The sequence below is a fragment of the Physeter macrocephalus genome, chromosome 8 (assembly GCF_002837175.3).
Source record: "Physeter macrocephalus isolate SW-GA chromosome 8, ASM283717v5, whole genome shotgun sequence".
Lineage (NCBI taxonomy): Eukaryota > Metazoa > Chordata > Mammalia > Artiodactyla > Physeteridae > Physeter > Physeter macrocephalus.
The window spans coordinates 79,884,190-79,912,162 of record NC_041221.1 but is presented as its reverse complement, the minus strand read 5'-3'; the positions used below and the strand labels follow the sequence as shown (position 1 = coordinate 79,912,162).

Here is a 27,973-nt window from a genome sequence, read left to right as displayed (position 1 = left end):
AAAGACTTGTACTCAGAAAACTATAAAACACTGATGAAAGAAATAAAAGATGACATAAACAGATGGAGAACTGTACCATGTTCTTGTATTGGAAGAATCAATATTGTAAAAATACCTATACCACCCAAAGCAATCTACAGATTCAATGCAACCAGTATTAAACTGCCAATGGCATTCTTCACATAATTAGAACAAAAAATTTTATGGTTCATATGGAAACACAAAAGACCCTGAAAAGCCAAAGCAATCTTGAGAAAGAAAAACGTAGTTGGAGGAATCAGGCTCCCTGACTTCAAATTATACCACAAAGCTACAGTAATCAAGACAGTATGGTACTGGCACAAAAACAGAAATATAGATCAATGGTACAAGATAGAATGCCCAGAGATAAACCCATGGACATTTGGGCACCTAATTTATGACAAAGGAGGCAAGAACATACAGTGGTGAAAAGAGCCTCTTCAATAAGTGGTCCTGGGAAAACTGGACAGCTATTAGAATACTCCCTATCACCATACACAAAAATAAACTCCAAATGGATTAAAGACTTAAATGTAAGACCAGACTTAGAGGAAAACATAGGAAAAACACTCTTTGACATAAACCACAGCAAGATCTTTTTTGACCCACCTCCTAGAGTAACAGAAATAAAAACAAAAATAAACAAATGGGACTTAATTAAACTTAAAAGTTTTTGCTCAGTGAAGGAAACCATAAATAAGACAAAAATACAACTCTCAGAATGGGAGAAAATATTTGCAAATGAAACAACAGACAAAGGATTAATCTCCAAAATATACAAACAGCTCATGGAGCTCAATATCAAAAAAACAAACAATCCAGTTTAAAAATGGGTGGATGACATAAATAGACATTTCACCAAGGAAGACATACAGATGGCCAAGAGGCACATGAAAAGATGCTCAACATCACTAATTATGAGAGAAATGCAAATCAAAACTACAATGAGGTATCACCTCACACCAGTCAGAATGGCCATTATCAAAAAATCTAGAAACAGTAAATGCTGGAAAGGGTGTGGTGAAAAGGGAACCCTCCTCCACTGTTGGTGGGAATGTAAATTTATACAACTACTATGAAAAACAGTATGGAGGCTCCTTAAAAAACTAAAAATAGAATTACCATATGACCCAGCAATCCCACTACTGGGCATATACCCCGAGAAAACCATAATTCAAAAAGAGACATGTACCACAATGTTCATTGCAGCACTATTTACAATAGCCAGGACATGGAACCAAACTAAATGTCCATTGACAAATGAATGGATAAAGAAGATATGGCACATATATACAATAGAATATTACTTAGCCATAAAAAGAAACGAAATTGAGTTATTTGTAGTGAGGTGGATGGACCTAGAGTCTGTCATACAGAATGAAGTAAGTCAGAAAGAGAAAAACAAATACTGTATGCTAACACATATATATGGAATCTGAAAAAAAAAATGGTACTGATGAACCTGGTTGCAGGGCAGGAATAAAGAGATAGACATAGAAAATGGACTTGAGGACATGGGGTGGGAGGGCGAAGCTGTGGCGAAGTGAGAGTAGCATTGACATAGCATCGACATACGTACACTACTGAATGTAAAATAGTTGGCTGGTGGGAAGCAGCAGCATAGCACAGGGAGATAGGCTCGGTGCTTTGCGATGACCTAGAGGGATGGGATAGGGAGGGTGGGAAGGAGGCTTAAGAGGGAGGGGATATAGGGACATGTGTATGCATATGGCTGATTCACTTTGTTGTGCAACAGAAACTAACACAGTATTTTGAAGTAATTATACTCCAATAAAGATCTATTTTTTAAAAAACAGGATGAATAGAAAAAGATGGAATAGTTGCTTGGCACCGAGTTATTTAAAAAAAAAACAAAACACCTGCCTGGCTGTAGCAGACTTCACATTCAACTCTGAGATTTGGGACTTCTTATGTTCAAAGCAAAAAAAAAAAAAAAAAAAAAAAGCAGTCTATAAGAGTCACATTATTTATAAGTTAAATGGAAACCAGATGTTCAGGAAGAGTAAAGCATTTTCTGGCTCTTAGACCTGAGAGAAATTTCTCCTTTGGGAGAAGGTAAGGTGTCAGCATCCTCAAAAACATCATTTTAGTAATAAAATGGTGGTTGTCTTATAAATGTTTCTTGAGACATTCTCTTTTATTCAAGCTAGGACCAGAGCATCAAAGTACATTTCAGTTCAAGTGATTATATGGGGCCCACACACTGCAGTTGAAGCTCACAGCTCTATAGTGCCTAGGTGGAACCACAGTTTAAGTCAAGATGTAAGGACATCCAGACGTGACACCATGTGCCCCACTCCCATCTGGGTTGTCTAGCAGACATTGCTTAATCAATAATGCCTTCTTTCTTGATGAATCTGGATATATCCTCAGTATCCTTAAAAAGCTGTTAAAAACAGGACTTGGGTGTAAGACCTCTTTGTCATCTTGGAAATTCTAGAGGAAAAAACAGCCTCTATATCCTTTGACAATTTTCAATCAGGTCTTTGCTTAACGGTGGGTCGATACCTGTGCTCTGGCAACTGAAAGGATATTTTAATTGTTTTTATTAAAAACCAAATTCTATATTTTAAAATTATATATTTAAACCAAATTATATATTTTAAAATTCAGTTGGACAGAGGTGGAAATAATATCCTTTTATGAGAATTAAGAAGCTTAACTGGATTTAGACAGACAGACACCCCACCGCACATTCATGGAAGGGAGACTTGCAGAGAAGGAGGGCATGATGACCATGCAGTTGTTATCACTGTTATGACTTAGATGTTCTGTTAAAAAACAGATGATTGTGGGCCTGGTTGCACAACTCTTGAGTACACTAAGAACCATTGAACTGTACAACGTAAGTGAGTGATTTGTATGATATGTGAATTATTCTCAATAAATCTGTTAAATACAGCAGTCAGAGATTTAATTGTTCAAAACGTAGTTTCTCATTTTTCCCCAAAAAGCATCGGCTGCCATCTTCTTTAGACTCAGCATGTAAGTTCAAATTTGTGAATCATTGTTATGAGAAAATTCTATGTGACTGTCACATGGTTGCTTGGTATTAGTTTGGCCAAGTATGTGAATAGATAGTTCTATTATGTGAATAAAGAGTTCTATTGGAATCCTATTTGTACTAACTTTTTAATATTTATGGTTTATACATCTTTTTATCAAGTATATCCTCTGCATGTATTTCCCCAAATGATAGAAAACAGTTTATTCTTACAGATAAAGAACCTGAAGTGATTCTTCAAGGTGTTACCAGCAGTTACTAACCCCAAATAGAACACCAGTGTCCTGACCCCTTTAATTACCCATATAAGGACTGAAATTATTTTCATGGATACATTTGTTTTTCGATTACATATTAACTAGCAAACACATTGGCTTTCCCTTTCTGTTACACATGTAGGAGAAAAGATTACCATTTAAAGAGTTATCTTAAAACTAAGATATTCATTGTATTTAGGACCTTGAATTTACTGAATCATGGAAAAGGAGGAAATTAAAATGAATTCATTTAATAGGTAAAGTATGTAGGGCTTTTAATTGTGATTATAAGAAATATTTAGAACTGGGGAAAGGCCAATTTTATTATCTTCATTTTAATGTTAATAAGCAGTGTTTGTCAGGAGATAGCTCAGAGTCCAGCACAGTTATTTCTTTTGAATAGCTTTATCGAAGTGTAATTCACATACCATGTAATTCACCCCATTAAAATGTACAATTCATTGATTTTAAAATAAATTCACAAGGTTGTACCACTGTCACTACAATCCAAATGTAAAACGTTTCCATCACCCCAAAAAAGAAACCCCATACACATTAGCAGTCACTCCCCATTTTCCCCCGACCCTCATAGCCCTAGGCAAGCACTAACCTACTTTCTGTCTCTACAGATTTGCCTATTCTGAACATTTCATATAAATAGAATCATATAACATGCAGCACAGCTTATTTTAATATTTTAGGAAAATATGGAACATTTGCAGGAACAACTAAACTTGAGAAAACATTGCTCCCATGTTTAAGTCTAAATTGTGGGATAGACCATTGATGCCATTTAAATTGGGGGCGAAATTGAGATCACCAAATGTAGAAAATTCTAATTTCAACGCCACATGTTAGTTTGCTCTTTTGGTTGTTATGTTTAGAGATCCTCTGTTTGGAAATCTTTTGTGTCTTTCACCAGTGGGTGTCAGCATCTGACTAAAGATGATGCCTCCAAGAGCTACTTCTGTAAATAACCTTGAAGCCAGTCGGCCAAGGTCAATATCAATGTTATTTGAATTCTGCATTCATTTATGTGATCACCTCAGAGTAAAAATTTGTAGCAAATCACCTGAACCATATGCTATTTTAACCATTAGATAGCTTTAAAAGATTAAAATGTCATCACCTTAACTGAATTTAAACTCTGATTTTTAAAAACATATTTACTTAGAGTCACCCACTTTGAGAGTTACGTGGTAGAGCTTATATTCTAAAGACTTGGCTAAGGGATGGATTTGAATTTTTTTTACAATAACATTTTAATGCCTTATGCTAGCAAATATAGAGATGTTAAGAAATGGTGCTCTGATTAGCCTTGTCATTTGATTAGCCCTGACATGGATAATCAATTGCATTAGGCAATTAAATGCTGAAACCTTCGTTTGTTTAACATGTTTTATGCTATGCTGACTACTTTCATCTCCCATTTTCCTTGTAGGATATCTTCTAGGTAGTGAAGATTACTATTCCCATGAGCGCTGTACGTTAATCAACGCTCTGAATGTTACACGATGTGCTCTTGATTTTAGAGATGATGAAGAAGTTGCAACAGGGTATAAAAATATGTATTCCACAAATGTATTTACTGAAAGGGCTACAACCCTCATAACTAACCACCCACCAGAGAAGGTAAGTCTTGCTTTTTTATTGATATCAAAATTGTGTGAAGATAGCGTCTCTTCAGGTGAATATAGGAAAAGGCCACTGTCCTTTAGGGAAACACCTAATAAATTCTAGGGGAGTCGCTTTCAAATTCTAGAGTACCTCAGTGTCAGCTGAGAAGCTTGTTAAAAATAGAAATTCCTGGAGCCCACCTCTAAAAGTCTGATTCATTAGGTCTGGGAAAAATCCATATGTCAATATTTTAAGGAAACTCAAGGGTGATTCTGCTGCACGTGGTCCCCAGATCACACTTTGAGGAATGCTGTGCATATAGTGTTTCAGTACAAATATAGTTTTATTATTTTAGTATCCTGTGTGCAGGTGTGGTAATTAGTAAATTGACTTTTTCAAAAAATGTTAGGCTTATGTACAAGATGAGGCATTATTATGGCAAACTTTGTTAGGTATCCACAAACTTAAGGTTCAGGGCAAGTTCTCTAACTTTGTATTTCCCACCCCTCCTCCAAGGTTATTTTGGCTGTTCTAAATATTCTGCATTCCCATGTTTATTTAGAAGCAGCTGGCCAATTTCTACCAAAAAAAAAAAAAAAAAAGTACCCGCTTGGATTTGGATTTCATTGAATCTGCGGACCAACTTGGGGACAGTGACATCTTAACAATATTGAGTCTTGTAATCTATAAACACGGTACACTGATGAGCCTGTTTATCACATCGACCATGCTGAAGCTATTTGTATATGCCATGTGCTGAAATCTTTTGACTTATTTACAGATAAAAGTAGAAAAGAGTCTGAATAGCCTTGACATTTGTTGTTGTCATTGTTAATCTGGAGTTAACCTCCTGAACCCAAGTTTAAGCTGAATTCTCTGGATTTAGCTTATAAATGCCTTTAAATCAGATATTTGTGTTGTCAGATATTGGGCTCAAAATATGGCTTCATTAAGAACTGTATTAACATGCCCTCAAAATTAGACCTTCAGTAGGTCTCTAACACAGCAAATTACGGAATGTGCAGTGTTTTCCAGTTTTTCCAGTTTCCTGAGCTTTGCCTCTTTGGCAGTTACTGAAGGTCCTCAGTGCAGATCACCATTTGGATTCCTGTTTAGATACTTGTTCAGACTTGGTACCTGTCTCCTGACTCCCTTTTTGACATAGTTTCTTCCTGCCTACCCTAACATAGCATTGAGTGTCTTTCCTGGTATCTGTCCTCAGCTTTGCCCCACTTTTGGCTTTTTTTTACTCTTTCATGCTGACCTGTTGGAGTGGCCATGCTTGCTGTGGAACATGGAAGAAATTGGAATATTGTCTCAAATATGTAGACATATGCAGATTTTAAATCTAGATCTAAACCAATATTCAGGTAGTTGGACAGATAACTGCTAGGTAATTGGCTTAAGTTCTCAGTTTTCTTCTGTATGCTTGGCATGTTATAGATAAGGTTAAAAACCCAAAGAACAAGATAAGATCTTGAGGGAACTGTGGTCCTTGTCCTGTCCTTTGAAGTCTGAGGTGGGCATCGTTTTACAGGTAAGCAAACTGGCTTAGAGAAATGAGGTAACTTGTTCAAGGCCACAGAATCAGCAACTGTACTGTTTAACTCCAGAGCTCAGTGCGCTTGACAAGCCTCCCTAGTTCACAGTTTATATCCCAGACCAGAGACTGTGAGCCCCAGTGTGTGATTCAGCTTAATGGTTCCAGTATACAATACAATGACAGTATATTGGGATCATCTGGAAAGCTTGGAAGAAATACCACTTCCACATATTGTGATTTATTGGTCCGGGGTGGGACCCTATCACTGGTATTTAATTATCCCTCCGCCCCTACCTCCAACCAGTGATTCTGATGTGCAGTCACTATCGATTCCTCTCAAGCACAGAGAAGCAAGCAGAAGCCAGCTGCCCTTGACAAGTTCACAAAATACCACTATTTAATCATGCAACAAGTATAAGATGCCTACAATAAAAATTAGTTTCCATTGAGGAACAATAGAGTATTCTCTCCCAGTGCCCATAACATTAATCAAATAAGAGGAAGCACCTGGGGTGAAATCATTCCCGGGGGGTGGGCTGTCTTAACTGGTGTAGGGGGGGAAGGCTCAGGAACTGAGGAAAACTGTAGGCCCTAAGAGCTCACAAGCCACCCAAACCCGTGTGATGAGTATGGTGCTGCTCAGAGGTAATATGGAAATTGCTGGGTGAGAGGTGGTCATTTTCCTACAGTGACTGAAATGTTCCGAAGCAGTAGCCAGCCTTTTCAGCGTCCCCAAATTCGAGTTTGAAGCATAGACATAAATGAATGAAATAATCAATAGCTGAGTAATAGCCCCAGAAAGTTTAAGACAGCAAATGCCAATGTTTATAGTTTCAGTTCTCAATGAAAGGATGCAGCACACCAATTACAGGACTTTCATCATTTTACTCCAACATTGAATCTAATTCTGTTCTAACTTCTCTGTGCTATCTACAGACTGTAACATAGGCAACTTGCTCTAAGATGGAAATCATTAAAGAAATACACACAAAGTATCCACAAGCTGACTTAAAAATGTGTCTGTTTTAAAGAGCACTTGGGGAAAAAAAGCATATGTAGTTATTTTGTAACAGAAACACAGTTGGTGCTGGAATCAGGGAGATATTGCTAATAACCATTGCACAGTGTTAAGAAGGAATGTCTTTTCTCTTTTTTCTACAGGATGATTCCCTTAGTACTAATACTACAATGTGAAAGTAACACATTCACAAAATATCGTTTGGTTAAAAATAGCCCCCCTCAAAACTTTGCAGAATAAAAATAAATGTTTTCTCCCATACCTCATCTACTAGCAGCTTCTTAAAACAAATGTGACTTTTTAGTGGTAGACACTTACTTTTTCCTGTCACAATTTGGAAAGAAATGTCTTAATTTGGAAGTCAAAGAGAATAACGCTTTAAAAACATATCATATGCTTTTTAAAAAGTTATACTTTAAATTAGGGAAATGTACTAAAGAAATGAATTTAAGGCTTTCTTCCTTACTGGAATTAGCATAATGAGAAAGGGAAATGAACCCTTAGCACCATTTTAATATGCTAATAACTTTAGGTTATAATGTCATACTTTTACTTAATACCTAAAGACCAAGGGAGAGCTCAAGGTCCTGCACAAACCCGGAGATCTTTGGAGATCAAACTCGGGTCCAGGACTTTGGTGTTTTGAATCAGGATGTCAGTAAGGTCAGAATGGGCCTGAAAGTCTCCAAAGGCTAAGGGTCCATTAGGTTGGAACGCAAGTCAGTAGACAGCATAATAATAATGAGCCCATCCCCAGCATGGCGGCTGCTCGCTTTGGGCTAACAGTGAGCTGAGGTTGGCAGATGTAGGGAAATTGGCTACAGCTGTTTACTGGGAGGGTCTTAGGACAAGAGGCTGCAGGAGGGTTCCTGACTGTGGTGGAGAACCTGAGGGCCCAAGTTAATTGTTCTTTCCACTGGGCTACCATGTGGTACTAAGAAGAGTACTCTGTTAATTTTTTCTTTTTTTCAATTTAAAAGTAGTATAGAAATGTTTCACATCTAGCACTGTTGGCAAATGAGTTGTTCCATGAATAAAGTTCACCTTGTGAGAGCTGAAACTTTATTTTTACAATATTGGATGGAAATACTCTAAAATGTGGTACATTGGTCCTCACCTCATTAAATGGGCTACACTGTTTATCATTCTGACTCCTGGTGACCCAGAGCCGTACCGATGTGTGCAAGGACGTTTACCCATACACTAAATGGTCCTAGATCACTGTTGACGAAATGGGAACAGGCAACTTGTTTTGTTCAAGAATCACCTTTACCTGTAAGTCTAGTTGGCAGGTAGCGCGAGGCCTTTGCGGGGCCTGTAACAGTGATAGGCCAGGGAAGACTGCATCTCCCAGGGGTTGTTTTCATTTCCTCTTCTCAGTTATGCCCCTTCTGTTTGAACTAACAGGAGCCTGACCACTGGAAAAATGGGGGAATTGTTGTAGTATTATCATTTTAATCCCTCAGGAGCGAGGGTCATGTCTTCAACCACTAAAGAATAATTACAGGAAAGGTTTTCAAGTAATTTCTTGCTATATTTAACAAAGTGTGTAGAATGATTTCCACACTGAATATTTATAAGACCCTTTAATGATGGTCCCAGAAACATTCTTTTTTCCCCAGAGTGGTTATGAGATCTCTCCTCTACCACCCTCCCCAGCTGTCGCCTCCAGGGATCACTTGTTGGCTGGAAATGACCTGCCTTCCTTCCCCTTTCTCTCCTTAACCACGGGAGCTGCCGAGTTGCCCATAATGGCCTGGGTGAGCACTTTCTCGTGAAACAGTGAGCTCCCTTTCTCATTTCTCCACCCCTGTCCACTGTAGAGAATCCAGACCAGGGCCATAAAGTCTAATGTTTACAAGGGCCAGGCTGCTACCCTAAATAAATGAAGTCATTCAGGTAGGACAGTGGGGAGACTAGAAAATCAGAGAGCCCGTGGGGGAGGCCAGGGTTCTCTGTTTCTCATACTCCAGACATTTGTTGTCAGATGGAGTGTGGACCTGGAGTTGTCAGAAGTTCTGATTTTTCAAGAAAATAAAAAAACTAAACAAAACAGGTTTTCATGTGACATTTCCTGATTTTTATTTTTATTTTTATTTTTTTTTTGTGGTATGCGGGCCTCCCTCTGTTGTGGCCTCTCCCGTTGCGGAGCACAGGCGCCGGACGCGCAGGCTCAGCGGCCATGGCTCACGGGCCCAGCCGCTCCGCGGCATGTGGGATCCTCCCAGACCGGGGCGCGAACCCGGTTCCCCTGCATCGGCAGGCGGACGTGCAACCACTGCGCCACCAGGGAAGCCGCCAATTGAGGATCTTTTTAATTTTTTTTTTTTTTTGCGGTACGCGGGCCTCTCACTGTTGTGGCCTCTCCCGTTGCGGAGCGCAGGCTCCGGACGCGCAGGCTCAGCAGCCATGGCTCACGGGCCCAGCCGCTCCGCGGCATGTGGGATCCTGCCGGACCGGGGCATGAACCCGCGTCCCCTGCATCGGCAGGCGAACTCTCAACCACTGCGCCACCAGGGAAGCCCTTCCTGATTTTTAAAACTTTATGTGGGTTGCAGATTATTGTAGCTTTCCAATTTTTAATCCGTCCCCATCCAGACCTTGGCTGGTGGCTGGGGCATGGGCTTGGTCTAGTGCTGAAGATCCAGACGGAGGTTCCCACTGCAGAACCTCACTGCGCTGGCAGGTCCTGGATGCCCCTGCACATCCTTTCCCCTCCAAACATCTTAGCCCAGGGTTCTTCCTCCCCACCTGGGCAGGGCATCTGCTGGGATTCCCTTCACCATGGTCTGGAGGAACAGGACTTTTCAGTGTGACTTGTGTGGCTGGAGGAGAACACGCGTGTGTCAAGGAGCAGCAGAAGCAGAGCTAAAGCCGTGTCAGAGTGGTTAGTGTTGCCTTTTGGAGTTAGAATTTGGAATGTGTTCCCATGGAAACAATGTACGAAAGAAGCCTAGGGTCTACCTCATCATGGTTTTTATTCCATCACCTGCCTCCTTAGTAAAATAGGTTTTAAAGTGATGTCTTTGATATTGAACAGTCATTTTGAACATTTTGATTTTTGGGAAAAGGTGTTTCTAAGTTCCAAAGATCTGAACTAAAAATACTGTCTTGGGTGTCTATTTGAGTTCTATATGTGTATACCCATTACTGTATCACAGTGATGTGTAATATGTAATTTAAAACAATTTATCAACAGTAATGAATGAAATATGAGCCCACCTCCCAGTCTGCATTCTAATGTTTCCCCATTCCTTTATGAGATTTAAATGCCTCAAATGCTCCAACAGAATTATGTTTTTACTCTTGGGTTGAGCCAGTTGTTGTCTCTTTGAGGGTTTTCAATTCATTAAAGAATTCTGTAGGAGCACAGTGAAGAGAGCCTTCAGAAAGACTCATTAAGAGGAAGAGGCTGACTCAGAATATCACTAACATTAAATTCTGTAAATTGGGTAAGAGGTAAAATAGAATCAATGTATCATACTCCTTAGTTTCCAGGAATTAAATTGTCCTTATGTTTGGTCCTAGATCAAAGACTAACAAGGCATGGTGTTCACTTGTTTCTTATAAAAATATAAACAATCCTTAAACCTCTCCTAAAAGGTGGTAACTTATTTTTCAGCTAAAGCAGAAAGCTAACCCATCTATTGGGACATAGCCACACTGTAATAGTGGGGTTTCCAATAGGAAATTGCTCTGCAATTAATATGAACTTGTGCAACTCATATAACCTTTCCAAGCCTCAGTTAACTTACCTGTAAAATGGGTGTAGCAGAGTGGTTTTGAGTATTATATGAGACAGAATTATTGGTATTATTATTATTATTTGTTTGGATCAGAGCTTTCTAGGCCATTTTAGAACTCAAGCCTTTATTTTCATAAAATTCACCCATTTAAAATACACAATTCAATAGTAAATTCACAGAGTTGTGCGACCATCACCACAGTCTAAGTTTAGAACATTTTCACCGCCCCCAAAAGAAGTATTGTACCTGTTATAAGTCACTCATCCCTCCTCTCCCCGACAACTCCCTACAGCTTCAGGCAAGCACTAGTCTACTTTCTGTTTCCATAGATTTGCCTATTCTGGACATTTTATGTGAATGGAATCATACAAAACGTGATCTTTGTGATTGGTTTCTGTCACTTAACATAATGTTTTCAAGGTGCATCTATGTTGTAGGATGTGTCAGTACTTCATTCCTTTTTACAAGTGCATCATATTCCTTTTATTGCTGTATATTGCTGAAAATATACCACATTTTGTTAATCCATTCATCAACCGGTGGACATTTTAGTTGTTTCCACTTTTTGGCTATTATGAATAATGCCACTGTGATCATCCATGTACAAGTTTTTGTGTGGATTTATGCTTTTGTTTTTCTAGGAATGGAAATGCTGACTCATATGGTAACTATATCTTTAACAATTTCAGGAACTGCCAAGTTGTTTTTCAAACTGGCTGCACCATTTTACATCCCCATCAGCAATGAATGAGGGTTTCAGTTTTTCCACATCCTCACCAACACTTCTGATTTTCCATTTTAAAAATTATAACCCTCCTAGTGGGTATGAAGTGGTATGTCAGTGTGGTTTTTATTTGCATTTCCCTAATGACTAATGATGCAGAGCATCTTTTCATGTGCTTATTGGCCATTTGTATATCTCCTTTGGAGAAACATCTATTCAGATTCTTTGCCCATTTTGTAGTTGGGTTAATTGAGTTTTCTTATTGAGTTGTAAGAGTTCTTAGTGTATTCTAGATACAAGTCCCTTATCTGATATATGACTTACAAATATTTCTAACCCAGTTTGTGAGTTGTCTGAATATTACTTTTATTAACTGATAAATCTGGGCTTCTCTCTATATATTTAATGCTTCCAAGCCCTCTTAACTGATTTGCACAAACTTTCTTTCCAGCCTCTGTTTCTCTACCTTGCTCTCCAGTCTGTCCACGAGCCCCTTCAGGTCCCTGGGGAATACCTGAAGCCATACGACTTTATCCAAGATAAGAATAGGCATTACTATGCAGGAATGGTGTCCCTTATGGATGAAGCAGTGGGAAATGTCACCACAGCCTTAAAAAGCCGTGGGCTCTGGAACAACACAGTGTTCATCTTCTCCACAGGTAAGTCCATCAATAGGAAAATCATCTCTTGGCAGAGCCTAGGACATAGTATTCAATAAATGGAATGAAGATAAATTTGAGCATTTAGCAATTCCTTATTAAAATAAATGCTAACTGCAAGAGTGGAGACATGATAATAATGGATAGAAAAATGTGTCTAAGGAAAAAGAATTATGAGCCTTCTCCCGTCTTCCTTCAGATATCAAAATATTCTGGGAGTATGCTTGAAAACAAGCTCTCAGTAACTGAGTAAGTGTGAGTGGACAACACTCCTATGCAGGGCAGCTGGGCAGTGAATCCCTGGACTGACTTGTTTCCAACAATCTCTACAGCCCAGGCATCCTCTATGAAGAGGACTTCCGCTAACTAGAGGGGTCTCTGTATCAGTGCAGAGGCAGATTGTGACATTATGAAGACACTTAAGAAATGGAACCATTTAAATCTAGGCTAGAGTCTCCAAGTATAGATTTTTTTATATTAAAATTTTCTGACAATAAAGTCGTACATCACTGATTACAGAAAAAACAAAAGAAGGGAGAAAAAATTTTTGAAAAATCATTTTCATTATGGCAATGTCATTCCGATTCCTAATCTGTTATATATATGTGGTTTTTTTCCCCCTTCTCATTAGACATAGTTTTCTAAAATTTCCCTATGATGTGTTTTGGGTGTAGATCGTGGTTTATTCATTATGCTGAGTATTCAGAGAGCACTTTCCATCTGAAAATGCAGATCCTTTTGTTATGGGAAACTTCCTTGTGTTCTTTATTTCAGAATTGTTTGGCCCTCCATCCCACCTTTCTCCTATTCTCTCTGTACAAAACTCCTGTTATTTGGATATTGGATCAATCCTCTAATTTTCTTAGTTTTTTTCCTCCGCTATTTTCTTTATTTTTCTGCTACTACTTAGGAAATTTCCTTATCATTATTCTCTAATCATTCTATTGAATTCATTACAACCGCCATTTTTTTCAAGTCTATTTTATTTTATTGTTTTATTGCTTTACAATGTTGTGTTAGTTTCTGCTGTACAACAAAGTGAATCAGCTACACATATACATATGTTCCCATATCCCCTCCCTCTTGTGTCTCCCTCCCACCCTCCCTATCCCACCCCTCTAGTTCGTCACAAAGCACCGAGCTGAGCTCCCTGTGCTATACAGCAGCTTCTCACTAGCTATCTATTTTACACATGGTAGTGTATATATGTCAATGCTACTCCCTCAATTCGTCTCACCCTTCCCTTCCCCGCCTGTGTCCACAAGTCTGTTCTCTACATCTGCGTCTCTTTTCCTGCCCTGCAAATAGGTTCATCGGTACCATTTTTCTAGATTCCATATATATGCGTTAATATACGATATTCATTTTTCTCTTTCTGACTTACTTCACTCTGTATGACAGACTCTAGGTTCATCCATATCACTATAAATGACCCAATTTCATTACATTTTATGGCTGAGTAATATTCCATTGTATATATGTACCACATCTTCTTTATCCATTCATCTGTAGATGGACATTTAGGTTGTTTCCATATCCTGGCTATTGTAAATAGTGCTGCAATGAACATTGGGGTACATGTATATTTTTTTGTTTTTTATTTTATTATTATTTATTTATTTATTTTTGGCTGCATTGGGTCTTTGTTGCTGCACGTGGGCTTTCTCTAGTTGCGGCGAGTGGGGCTCCCCTTCGTTGCAATGCATGGGCTTCTCGTTGCTGTGGCTTCTCTTGCTGTGGAGCACAGGCTCTAGGCGCACGGGCTTCAGTAGTTGTAGCACGTGGGCTCAGTAGTTGCGGCACACGGGCTCAGTAGTTGTGGTGCGCGGGCTCAGTAGTTGTGGCTTGTGGGCTCTAGAGCTCAGGCTCAGTAGTTGTGGTGCACAGGCTTAGTTGCTCTGCAGCATGTGGGATCTTCCTGGATCAGGGATCGAACACATGCCCCCTGCATTGGCCGGCGGATTCTCAACCACTGCGCCACCAGGAAAGTCTCTGGGGTACATGTATCTTTTTGAATTATGTTTTTCTCAGGGCATATGCCCAGTAGCAGCAACCACCATATTTTTTAATTGTCAAAAACTCTTTCCTGTTTTCTGATAACTCCTTTTTTGTAAAGTTTGTTTTTATTTTATAAATGTAGTAATTTATTTCTCCAAAACCTGCGCTCTTAACCACTAATTTTATATAAATTTATGTGAATGTGTGTATGTAGGTATGTGTATACATGTATGTATATGTGTGTATTAGGTATACACATACATGTATTTTTTTTTACTTTTAAAAAAATTTTTGTCAGAGTATAGTTGCTTCACAATATTGTATATATTTTTAAGTTTGCTTGTACTCCCAACTTTGTCTCTTTCTCTTCTAAGGTCATTTGTATCTTTGTTTTGGTCTGTCTTTCATGAAGGAGACTTTTTCAGACCCCTAGTGATCCTTGGCTAAAACCCCAAAATTTGATTGGAAACTCCAAGGGTGAGGTCAGGACTTGTCATCTGGTAAGTTTTACTGTAAAGTGACTGTGTGAGAAGTAAGAGGTGACATGTTGAGGAATTAATCTGGGTATTCTACTTATAGATTTTTTTTTTTTTTTTTGCAGTACGCGGGCCTCTCACTGCTGCGGCCTCTCCCATTGCGGAGCACAGGCTCCGGATGCGCAGGCCCAGCGGCCACGGCTCACGGGCCCAGCCGCTCCGCGGCATGCGGGATCCTCCCGGGCCGGGGCACGAACCCGCGTCCCCTGCATCGGCAGGCGGACTCCCAACCACTGCGCCACCAGGGAAGCCCCTACTTATAGATTTTTAAAAGAGTTGTTTTGTTTTGTTTTGCTTGTAATTAGGCATGGTTATGGAACATAGCATTTACTGAGTACTTACCATGTGTGGGACTTGGTTCTAAGTGCTTTACATGAATTAGTTCAATTAATCCTCACAGTAATTCTCTGGGGACTCTTATTATCCCATCTTGCAGATGTGAGAACTGAAGCACAAAGAGGCTAAGTAACTTGCCTAAGGTCACACAGCCAGGCAGAGCCAGGTGTCACTCTTTCTGCCTCTGACACGATGATCTGGAAGTTCTTACTGGACCTCAAGATATAGCAGTGCTTTCCCCGAGGTGTGCTGCAATTTTGATTTGTTGAGAAGCCTAGGCAGGGCCGGGGTAGCATCCACCCTGACCAGCCTTTTTCAATTGCTTTAGTGCTATACAAATACTATAATTTTCTGAGTGTGTCCTGCTGTGAAAAAGGTTGAGTATAGATAACATATGTTTTCCCCAAAAAACTTACCCTTCAGAAAAGAGGGCAACATCTTATACTAAAGTCCTTACAAGTTCTCTCACAGTCTGAGAGTCGTTTTCAGTTTCCTTTATTTTGAACAGCCTGGTAAAGCACTTTGATCAGTGCTAGTATTGAATGCTTATAGAGGTCACTGGAAAGAATCAATTAAAAAGGAGTCCAAGACATTTAATACTGATTTAGTAATTATTCCTGGGAAATGACCTCACTGTTTTAAGAATTGGAAGTTATAAGTTTGTGAAACAAGCCTTTGTTGTAGATATCACAATTATACAATTTAAGGATAAATTATATCCTGAAATGAACATATATATGGATTGATGTATCATACATAGACTGAGAAATACTCAGACAGAAGTGAAAATGGTAGCTCTGGAAAACTGTTAAACGTCTCAGGGTGGCTCCTGTGACAACAGATACTGATGTCAAGTGTGCATGGGGAGAGGTGGAATACAGTTTTTTCATGATAAGTGAAGGTGGAAAAAAGCAATATTTTAAGATCTGTATATCTCTTTTATTATATGATTTCAAATGTGTATACATAGATATATTTTAAATAGATAGTTGACTATTTCATAAACATCCATAATATTTATTCAAGTCGGCAAAAATAATTTTTGGAGCTTTACACTACACTGAGAAAATGGGAATTACCTTATAATTGGGTTGCCCTATTCTGACAGTTTGATATATTAATAGATACATTAGTCTTGGACCATCTTTGCTTTGTTGAGCTAAATCCAACTTTATAGTGTGTATGTATTTTAATTATACTGCTGGATTCAGTTTGCTAGGGTTTTATTTAGAAGATTTGCATTGATTTAAAAGTAAAAGTGGAGTAGGTGGTTTCTTTTCTCCCTGTTGGGTTTTGTTGTATTGGTTATACACATGTCGTAAAATACTATGGAAGTTTTTCCATCTTTTTCTATGCTCTGGAACACTTTGCAGGTTGTTTGAAAGATTCCTCTGGTAAGCTGGTCCCTGGAACCGTTTTAGGAGGCTTAAAAAAATTATCTCCATAGTTTAAATTTTTTGCTTAATTATATCTAGGGGTGTGGGTCTTTAAAATATTTTAAAATTAATTTTGCCTGAAATACAGTGAGCCCGTTGATCTGCATGCTGAGATTATTTTTCACTCCAGGAAGTCTTCCTTGTTCATATTTTAGCTTATGTTTCTGTTCTGTTTGATTTAATTCTCAAAAATGTCTTTAATTAGTAGGGTGAATTACTGACTCAGCTTTTCTTTCATCAGTTTCAGTTTTTCCATCCTTTTTCTCAGTCTGCTGGAGCTCTTTTGCATTACCAGTTAAACATTTGTGCAATTTTAATTCTGCTCTTTAATATGTCCAGTGGAGATTACTATTGATAGTATTTTTAACATCTTTGCAATCCTTTCTTTGCCTCAATCAGTTCTTTTTTCTTTTAAGTTTGTTAGTAATAATAATGACTACTGGTTATTAAATATTTACTACATCCCAGGCCGTTCTAGTGCTTTTCCTATACTTTCTCATTGTTAATCATGTTTTAATCATTAAAGTTCCAAGTAGCATTGTGAAATGGGTTTCTTTATCCCTACTTTAAAAATAAAGAAACCAAAATTTAAAGAGGTTAAGTGATTTGCCCAAGTCTACTGCTATGATCTGAATGTTTGTGTTCCTCCCAAATTCATATGTGGTGGTGTTGGAAGGTAGGGGCCCTTGGGAGGTAATTAGGTCATGAGGGAGGACCCCTCATGAATGGGATTAGTGCTTTTACAAAAGAGACACCAGAGAGATCTCTAGCCCCTTCCTCCGTTTGAGGACACAGTGAGAAGATGTTGGCTGTGAACCAGGAGAAGATTCTCACCAGAAGGTGACTATACTGGTGCCTTGACCTTGAACTTCCCAGCTTCCAGAGCTGTGAGAAATAAATTTCTGTTGTTTATAAGCCACCCAGTCCATGGTATTTTCTTATAGCTGCCGAACAGACTAAGAGCCATACATCTAATAGATGGAAGAGGAGAATTCAAACTCAGATCAACTTGAGGTCAGTACCTGTTAAAGCTAATCAGCTGTGCTTTTACATCTCATCTTTTCCTTCTGTCTCATCCCGTTGTCCCTAATCTCTACTTTTTGGCTTTCTACACTTCTATCCATAAAACCCATGATTTTCCTGAATCTTTCCGAATAGAACTTTTCTAAAATCGTCATTTACAGCTATATACTCTTCCTCTGAGTGTAAGCAGTCGAGGATCTATCCGCCCAGAGTGCATGGCCATCTCTTGGCCTCTGGTCACTGTCCCCTGGTTAATTCCTTCTCAAATCTATAGCTTGGGGTCAGGTTGATGCACACAGCTCACTCTGTTCCCAGGGGCCTTTAGGCATTGAGTGTCCTACACTCCAGTGAACCTGACTGACCTACTTAACATTTTCTTATCTTCGGGCTGCTTCTTTGGCATGGCTACCAGATTCTTCCTGTCTCCACACCTTCAGGGCTTTACTTAGGGGGGGCATTTGCCAGGGCAGTGTGCCCCACTGCCAGGCCCTTTCTTCTGCCCACTGTTCTCTGGGAGTTGTGATCTCTCACTGCCGATAGGAAGTTGAAGAGGTAGTAATGCTCTGGTCATGTCAGATATGAGCACTGTCCCGTCCCGGGCTGCCTTCCTGCCTCTTTTCAGGTAGGCGAGTGGCTCCACGTCGAGACAGAGGGTAGACCAGCCCTTGTTTCTTCAGCTCAGCTTCTCCAGCCCTACAGCTTATGGAAATTTCTCCAGGGTTCTCTCTGACATTACAGATTGTCTGTGAGTCCTGGTTTCTCTCATTGTAATGAATTTTCATCTTATTCTAACTCATCACAACGTGATGTTATTCATCTTATTCTATGTCTATGTAATTTTAGCAGAGTATTGGTTAAGAGAAGCAGCACTAACAGCCATTAGGAAGATACCATTTTAACCTGGGCTCCTATCACCACAGCTGAGCTTTATAGTTGCTAAACTCCAGGAATCTTCACAGAAGTCTAACCCTGAGTAAAATGAGCTAAAATTAGAGCCAACTCTGGAGCAACTTGATCATGAATTAAAACTAGGAAAACTGAGTCTAAAGCCTTGAAGAGAAAACAACGATTGATCTCAACATCTTTCTGCAGCTATTATATGTTTATATTAACTCTTATCAGAATAACCATTTTCACTTACATTTAGAGGAGAGTTTGACTATAAGGACAAACCTAATTTCCCCTGGAGACTTTTTCTGTGTTTATTGACAATTTCATTGCCTGAAGTTGAATTTAATAATGTGCTGTAATCATGTGATTAAAACCCAAGGAAACAAGCCCTGGATCTGGCTGGTTATAGAATGGTGATTCATTTTTTCCAGTTTTCTCACTTTACTTCACTTGGCACTGCTCTTCTTCACAAGCATAAAAATACTGGCTGCATCCAAACAAATAACTGTTGAATCCAGTAGTATAGAAAACCCTGACATATACTAGCTTCTTGGTATCACACTTATATTTAGTGAAAGGGAGAGGTAAAGGCATATATTTTTTAGGTGCAGATGTTTGAAGACACTTTTTAAAAAATCTTCTTTTATAATCTGCAAGAGACCCATGAGGCTTCCTCATCCCTTGTCATCATCATCTGAGCACTTAAGGTGGTAACTCAGTGTGCCAGCTGGGAACCACTTGCAGCAGTGGAGTGTTTGTTAAAAATGCACTTGCTGAGGTGATGGCTGCACAACATAGTGGATGTACTAAAGGTTACTGAATTGGACACACTAAAATGGTTAATTTTATGTTATGTGAATTTCATCTCAGGTTTTAAAAATACAATTTCTCAGACTCTATTACAGACTTACTAAATCAGAACCTAAATGAATGAAATCAGAAACCCTGGGATCTGGGCCCAGGAATCTTCATTTTTAACAGTAATCCAGGTGATTCTTCTGTATAGAGAAATTTGAGAACTTTTGATCTAAGGTAACTTATTCAAACCCTGGGAATTTACCTAATGAAGAATAGAGAGAGAGTGACAGAACCCAGTAGCACCACCATAGAGGAACCCTGACCAGATCCTGTTCGATCACACATCTCTACTTGAACAGAGTAATTTATTCCAGAGCCTAAACTTTTAACATTTATTATCTGATTATCTTTCACAAAATTATGTGTGATTTAATATCTTAGAGCGATAAAGATTCTTAACTAATTCCCCTAAATCTTATGTCCCTTTCTCCCTCGTATGTTGAATTCCCTTCAAAACTGGTACCAACAAATGGAGAACTCCTTCATAGTTTAAATGTACTTACTAGGCAGTTGGCAGACTTATAAATAGTATAGAAATTCTGTGCCAGGAACAAAGTAATTTGGTGCTGGCAAATCAATCTCACTAAGTTCTTCAAACTCTTAAATGCATTTCTGACAAAGCTAAGGAAAACCTGTTAAGTGAATAAGTGATATAGTGGATCCACACTGGCTTTCTCTTTGCAAATAGTGCTTTTTTCAACACAACTACCACAGAGGGAAATAACAACACATAGCTCAAAACTATGAGACAAGAACTATCTTCTCCCTAGCCAGAGGTCATTAACCCATTTCACCTCTTTAGAATTTTCATGTTAATGTTCATGCTAAAAGCATGTCGGATCACTTTAAGGTTTGTTAGTAATAGGCAGTAATGCATATGGATTTGTTGATTACTTTATTGAGAGAAAATAATAATCAATACATTTTAAAGGCCCCCAGAACAAAGTCTTGCATAGTATTCTCTGTGACAAACCATTGAATCCACAAGCCCAGAGTCTAAGGCAAAGATGCTTCTCAATCCCTATGTTTATCAGATCTTCCATGTTTTATCATAATTCTACTTATATACTATAATATAATATCGTATTATTGATGTTATGAATTTCTTAGCATGAGAAACATGAAATAATCTTTACTTTCACACTTCTATGAGAAGTGGCCTTTCCCTGAGTTTATACTTAATGGAAAATATATATTGAACTGAGCAAGCATACTTATTGACTAAATTACAAGCTTTCCAATTTGTTTGGGTTTACTTTCGCCTCTTGTTTTGCACTCCATTTTAAAGGTCACATTTAAAATGGATCCATTTCTTATATTGTACATTTCTCACAGAGCTCATTAGAGCCAAAAGTCCCTGTGGTGGGGAGGGGAGTGTTAGGTTGGATAGGCTGCACTGGAGGATGAAGCAAGGTGAAAAGGAGGTTCTACGTAAAAATAATCACGTGGGAACCACAGTCACAGCAGGAGGAAGGGGCTGAAGTAAAGTCAGGTCACCCCAGTTATAGATGCAAATACACAGTAGGCAACCAGAGGATGAAAGAGGGGACTAAATGGACTAAGAATTATTTGTTTCTGAAATAGCAGAAAATAGATTGTATTTCAGGTGTTTTGCACCTGGAATTTTAAAAAATCAATGCCATTAATTATAAATGGAAGATAAAAAGTTAGGAACCAGTATTTTCAGTTGACAAACAAAAGCTGTGTATTGTTTATACTCCTATCTGCCAGGATGTAATGGGGATTGACTGTGTGGTAGTTTTTTTAAGAAAACAAAAAAATGAGAGTGACTAAATTTTAGCTACTAAAGAACCCAAACAGTCTAATTCTTCCCCATTTTACTCTCCATGTGTGGGGTTCTGCTTGAGGCAGTGGTAACTGCTGTGCATGTGTGTGGAATATATTTGAAACAAGGCATTTGCTCCAAAATTGGAGCATTCCAGGGCTAGCTTGTGCCGGCATTCTGTCCCAGATTCCTCTCCACTTTGGGTTTATACAGTGATTGCTGTGGTTTTCCGACTTGATCTGAGGCCCCCTGTTAGGCAGCTGAGGAAAGGCTGCCGTCTCCCTCCTTCCCAGGAGTTTAAGGAGACTTGCTCTTCCGAGGAGGGCCTGGGAACCAGGGCCGAAGCTCTTTGTGGAAGATAGCCCTGCTGTGCTTGGCCTCTAAAAGGCTGCTCATCCTTTGCTCTCAGAAGCATGAGATTCCCCTGGCCAGGCCTAAAAACAATAATAATGATATATTTGAAAAAATCCCCATCGCGTCTCTTGCTGACTTTGGCAGTTAGGTACCAAGCATCAACAAAACACTGTATACAGAAATCTGCCTTCCAGGCTTGTTCCTTTCTTACAGAATAATCCTTAACCTAGTGGGGGCTCTTTTTTCATGTGTCCTTAATGAGAAAATATTTCAGAGATTATTGGCACCACGGGTTTGTTCCTTTCTGGTGGCTGTCACCCTTAACCAACTGTGGTCTCTATGATCTCGTTCCTATTTTTCTTTCACAGTATGGTCCACACTTAATCAAGCCCTCCTAGGATGACTGTGCCAAGTACAGTGATTTGTTTCTTTATTGTCTCTACTCCAGAACACTTTCTTATTTGGGCAGAGTTTTTAAAAAAGAAAAATGGCTTCAAAAAACTTAGCAAACATTAAAAATGGCATCCACTTCTGTGGAGACTACCAACAAAACCCAAAGCTGTATCTGTTTTCAAAATAGCCTGTGATCTGGTAACATGTTCTGACATCCACAGACATATACACGTTCGTCAACAGTGTACAAGAAGGAAGGGAGTGCTGTGTTTGGACTAAGAATGTTGGCTTTATGGTGCTGCTTTAAAATCCCGCTTTGGTGTCATGTTTGATGTTAGAAGGTCTTTCTCGAGTCCAGAGGTAATAGAGCAGGCTAAATGGTGGGATCTGTTGAAAATCCACTTCCCAAAAGTACCCTGTGTGCAGTACATACAGCTCACATCGGGGAGTCCCTGAAGGGAGGGGCATGATTGGTATCTGTGGTGGGTTGTGATCATCACGCTATCACCAGGTGAGGTCACCTGACCATGTGAGTCATCATTTTCTTCCTGACAACAAGAATTAGTCAGTTAATAAGCATGACTCTCGATTTTATTTAGGACAATGTGTTGGTCCTGAGGAGACCAGAAGCTAAAGATGTGAGGCATAAGTGTCACATTCCCTTGGGGCAGAGGCAGGGGCCAGGCAAGTGTATGGCTTGGAGAAGTCCTTTCCCATGTCTGGGTCTCTGACGCATGCACTAGAAGGAGTTGTGTGTTTTCCCTGATCTCTAGGCTGAAAATCACTTAGTTCAAGGAGAAATGTTACAGAGGGCAGTGTGAATGGTCACAGGGAAGACAAAAAGTCTGTCGAGCCACTAGTCCAGCACAGTGCCTAGCACAAAACTCAGGAAATATTTGCAGGTAGAGGAGTGTGCTTGCATTCGAGATCCAGCAACACACCCATCTACCAACAGGCCACAGGTCTAAGTCAAGTGAGTGGAACTGAAAGATGAAGTTTGGAAGAGAGCCTCTGGATCAGGGTCAGCAGGAGAGGCTTCATAAGGAGCTAGGATATAAACTAAACTGTGCTTGGACGATGGATAAAATATCAGCAGGTGAATGGAAAGAGAGGGCAGGGCATCTGGGGCATGGAGAGTGGCATGAGCAGACAAGCAGGGGGAGGGAAAAGGTGTGTTCTGGGTGTGGTGACTAGGCCAGTCCAGCCTTCCCATTGGTGTTCAAAGGGACATCCAAAACCATGGATGTGTCCTCCTGGAATGTTAATTTTGCTTGAATGTAGAGAAGGAAAATTATTTAATTTAACTGGCTAGTAATTTAAAACATTTTTATATTAAAAGAAATGGGGCAAGTTATGGAACAGAAAACATTTAATTTCATGGATTTTTTTTTTTTTAAAGTTCAAAATCTCAGGTTTCCACTCTTGATCATTTAATGGAAGAATTTAAAGTTCTTTAAAGGAGATCAACTCCATTCATTCACCAAATATTGCCCACTAATCCTTACCTAGAGCTTGAGGCAGGAGCTGTGTTTCCTCGAAACTGCCAATGGGAGGTGGGGCAAGCAGTCTAGCCCTTGGCCACATGGCCAAGGATTTTGCTTAGCTGTGAGAGAACCCCACGTGACACTGGGACACTGCATGTCCTGGATGGCAAATCTTGATGGTGGTTGGTATGGCTCCTCTTAAAGGATGTGCCTCCGTCCCACACAACAGACATGAAGTACCTTTGTGCGCAGGTCTGGGCCATGGAGTCTGCACTCTTGCTAAGAATGAATGCAGGGAGGCCTGGCCTCCTTGGCCTCCCTGGATAATGGAATGAAGGGTCTTCAGAGGTACTTCCTGAGTCTTCAATTTCCTTTCCTTTCTCCCCTGCTGTTCCTAAGCTCTAAATTCCTGTCTCAGCTTCTCCAGCCCCTCTGGCTCACTGCTCTCCCCAGGTCCTTGCCCCCTTGCTATTCCTTTGTTTTCAGCATGTTTGGGTTGGGAATGATTAGGCAACTTAGATCACAGGTTTTGTTTTTCCTAGGCAAAGGCAAACCCCTCCCCTTGAAAGCTGTCTCCAGCTTTTCCCGGTTTTGAGAAAGCCACAGGCAGCCTCTCCAAGCTACAGTGGCATCTCAGAGGCCAACCAGAGGCCAAATTGTTGGTGGGTGAAAGAGCTTCGAGACCTTTCTTTACCATTTCTGTTTTAATTTCCACTTTTTCTGGCATAGGTCAGATTGACTTTGTTATAGCTTTTTTTGTTATAATGCCAAACTCTGCCCAGTGTTACAGACAGCTTTCTTGTACCATCGTCATCTACTCACAAGTGAAAGGAATTAAGAAAATGTCAAGAAGAACTCAGTTAATCCAATACGAAATAGCTTACTAGACTTCATTATTCGGGGAAGAAAAAGATCCAGATCTGTGCTGTCAATAGGTGCCCACTAGCTGCAGAGGGCTATTGAGCATCTGAAATGTGGCTAATTTGTATTGAGATGTGCTGTAAGTATAAAATACTGAATTTCAAAGGCTTGGTATGAAAGAAGAATGTAAAATAATATCTCAATAATTTTTTAATATTGATTACATGTTGAACTGATTGGGTTGAATAAAATATATTATTAAAATTAATTTTAACGGTTTCTTTTTACCTTTTTCAAAATGTGGCCACTAGAAAATTTTAAACTACATATGTGGCTCAGGTTATATTACCGTTGGACAGTGTTGCTCTAGATTGTAGCTTTGCAGTAATTCATTCCTTGTGGGAGTTCCCCAGGGATTACTTATTGAAGATTTTTCTCTCTTAATGATCATGATAAGATGAAAATAACACATAGTAGGCTGTAAGGTTCTACAAAGCAAGAGCTGTGTCTGTTAACCTCCTTCTTTGGAGGCAGGAGTGGTGAGGTCGTTTTGCTTAGGAGGCTTGTAAACTGGCTCTGAAGATGTTTCCAAAAACAGCCTTGAGCACTGACAGCATCATTGAAATAAGGGTGTTGCCTCCCAGTGACTCTACCAAAAGATGTGATTCCTTTGGTTGCATAAGTCAGGGGTTGGAATATCGAGAAAAGAAAGAAGGCAGTCTCATTACTTGAAGTCCATATTACTCCAGTGGTCTCAGCATGTACAGAGGCACTTGGGCAAGAACCATGATCACCCCTATTACCATTTTATAAATGCAGAATGCAACATGATGGAGGCAAAAGTGGGAAAGAAAGTCTTTTCTGGGCTTCCCTCGTGGCGCAGTGGTTGCGCGTCCGCCTGCCGATGCAGGGGAACCGGGTTCACGCCCCGGTCTGGGAGGATCCCACATGCCGCGGAGCGGCTGGGCCCGTGAGCCATGGCCGCTGAGCCTGCGCGTCCAGAGCCTGTGCTCCGCAACGGGAGAGGCCACAACAGAGGGAGGCCCACATACCAAAAAAAAAAAGAAAGTCTTTTCTAACTGCTCTAAAGAAAACCCAAAATATTTAACTTGTTTGCTGTGATGTGATAACACTCCTCGTTCGTTGGTGCCAGAAGAAATACTGTTACAACATAGAACAAATAGGATTATGAGATCCGGGATCAACGTATTATTAAATGCCCATGCTGTATAAAAGTTTCTTTGAAATTTTAATCATTATGACTTATATAGGTCGAAGATACTCTCAAGGCCTCTGTATCCATTTCCAGCAATCTTTTTCTTTTTTAAGATTATAAAATCTTTTCTTTTTTTTGGACAAGTTCACTATTAGGAAAGTATTTCTCCATAAAATAAAAGTAATCTTTTCCAAAATGGAAAGTTGTTTTTTTTTTTTTTTAAGATTTTATTTTTTAAGAGCAGTTTAGGCTCACAGCAGGATTAAGGGGAAGATAGAGAGATTTTCTGTATCCTCCCTGCCCCCCACTCATGCGTGGCCTCCTTGCTTATCACATCCCCTACCCACCAGGGTGCTGTTGCTTCTTAAGGTCTTTAAAATGTTCCCTTTGTTTTAGTGCCCCATTGTCTTCCAATTCTCTGGGGTAGATAAGAAATAATTATCACCTTTTTGTAACTAGGGATATAATCCCAAGGGAGGTGATTTGTTGAAAAGCATAGGTGACCAGTAACAGAAATGGTTTGAAAACTTAGATCTTTTGCTTTGCATTCCAGCTACTACATTCATAGTATCACATGGCTCTTTGAGAAATCGAATCTTTTGTCCACAATAGAACATGCTGCTCTGAAAAGTGAGGAGGTATATTCATTTTTAGTTGCACTTCTTTTTATTAAATTCTACACTGCACTTTGTTCAATAATGTAGTTATTTATACAACGTTTAGAAAGTTAAGAGAAGTAAATTGAATTCTGGATCTTGGTACTTTTACTTTCTTCCTAATAGCAATAAAAAAAAGATTTAGGCATCCTTGCTGGCTTCTTGGAGGCCGAGTTGCTGTGAAGCTATGAAACCTTCGTTATCACATTCCCACTGCTTGAATTGTCAGCTCATATTCTTGAAGAATTTAATCAATCTTATTGCTGTGTATGACAATGGCATTTATTTTCTCTGCAAGAACTTATTTACTTTTTCTCTTAGATGGCTCTCCCTTTGTTGATAATCTTTTCTCAAGTCCTGAAGCATGGATTGATTTTGGAACTTCAGGAAGATCAGTGGTTACATGGACTGAGGAAACAGTGTTTAGTGCACAGTCTGTGTAACCATCAACGAGGGATCCTGCTGAGAATTGTAAATAAGAAAGATGTGATAGGTTGTGAGAATAAGGGGCTCCAAGCGTGGGGATTCAGAAAGGAACAGACATAAGCAGTCTCTTCCTTGGAGACACCCGCCAGTCAGCCAGTGTTTGTTTCCTTAAGCATTCAGGGCTTGAAAAATGTCAAGAATCTTGAGAGTATGTTTGCAAGTGCAGAAATAATGGTCAGTGGATCTTTCTTACACAGTGTGTGAAGAGTAAGAAGTAAGAAACAGTTTGGAAAAGAAAAATGATTTTAAATGTTGGTATTTCAGGACAATGCTTTGTTTTTAAAGTTACATGTGATTATCTCACCTCCAGTTCAGTGTATTCCATGAAGCCCATTCAACTCTTGCCCTTGTGCTCTTTTACTATTCTTGGCCTTGGGCATACATCGCTCATCATAGGAATTTAGTAATGGACCTAGATTTTCTCCCAACTCAAAAGAACACCCAAAATTGATATTACATTTTAACTCCAAAAGACTGCCCAAGTCAGATGCCTGATAGAGCAACATAATATGCCAACAAAGATTCCAGTTTCAGTCAATCTAGAATCCCCTGGAAATCAACTACTTGGCATACTGGGAACAGGGAGAGGCTAGGAAGCCAGATCTGGGCAAAGCCAGGAATAGGGGCCTAGGCTGCCTACAGGATTGTCTTCCGAGGTTGGGGCAGAGTCTGATTTATAACAGACCAGAAGACGTGGCAACTCAGGGGCCCATCTTGGAGAGAGAGTGTAGCAAATGGTTAAGACATAGCAGGGGCTGTCTAATCAGACAAACCCGAGTTCAGATCCTCGTTCTACCACTTACCAATTGGGTGACTTTGGGTAAATTACTTTTCTGAGCATCAGTATTCTTATCTGCAAAATGGGGATAACGCTTACTTACAGGACTATTATGAGAATTAAATAAGATAATTCATGTAAAGTACCTGATACCAGGCCTGGTGTAAGGAAGGAATTTGATAAATACAGCTATGATTATTATTATCATCACTATCTGAGCTTTTTACCTTTTTACACTGGTTGACCAGGACACCACAGCAGTAATCTCTGG

General features: G+C 39.6%; 1 protein-coding gene across 1 annotated transcript in view; it reads left to right on the top strand.

Moving 5' to 3' along the window:
* Positions 1–27,973, top strand: part of ARSB (arylsulfatase B) — a 187,243-nt gene that overhangs the window by 35,027 nt on the left and 124,243 nt on the right. The window contains exons 3-4 of the mRNA XM_024117409.3: positions 4,745–4,935; positions 12,403–12,610. Of these exons, the coding sequence (XP_023973177.1) occupies positions 4,745–4,935; positions 12,403–12,610 (399 nt within the window). The remainder of the gene's footprint in view (positions 1–4,744; positions 4,936–12,402; positions 12,611–27,973) is intronic.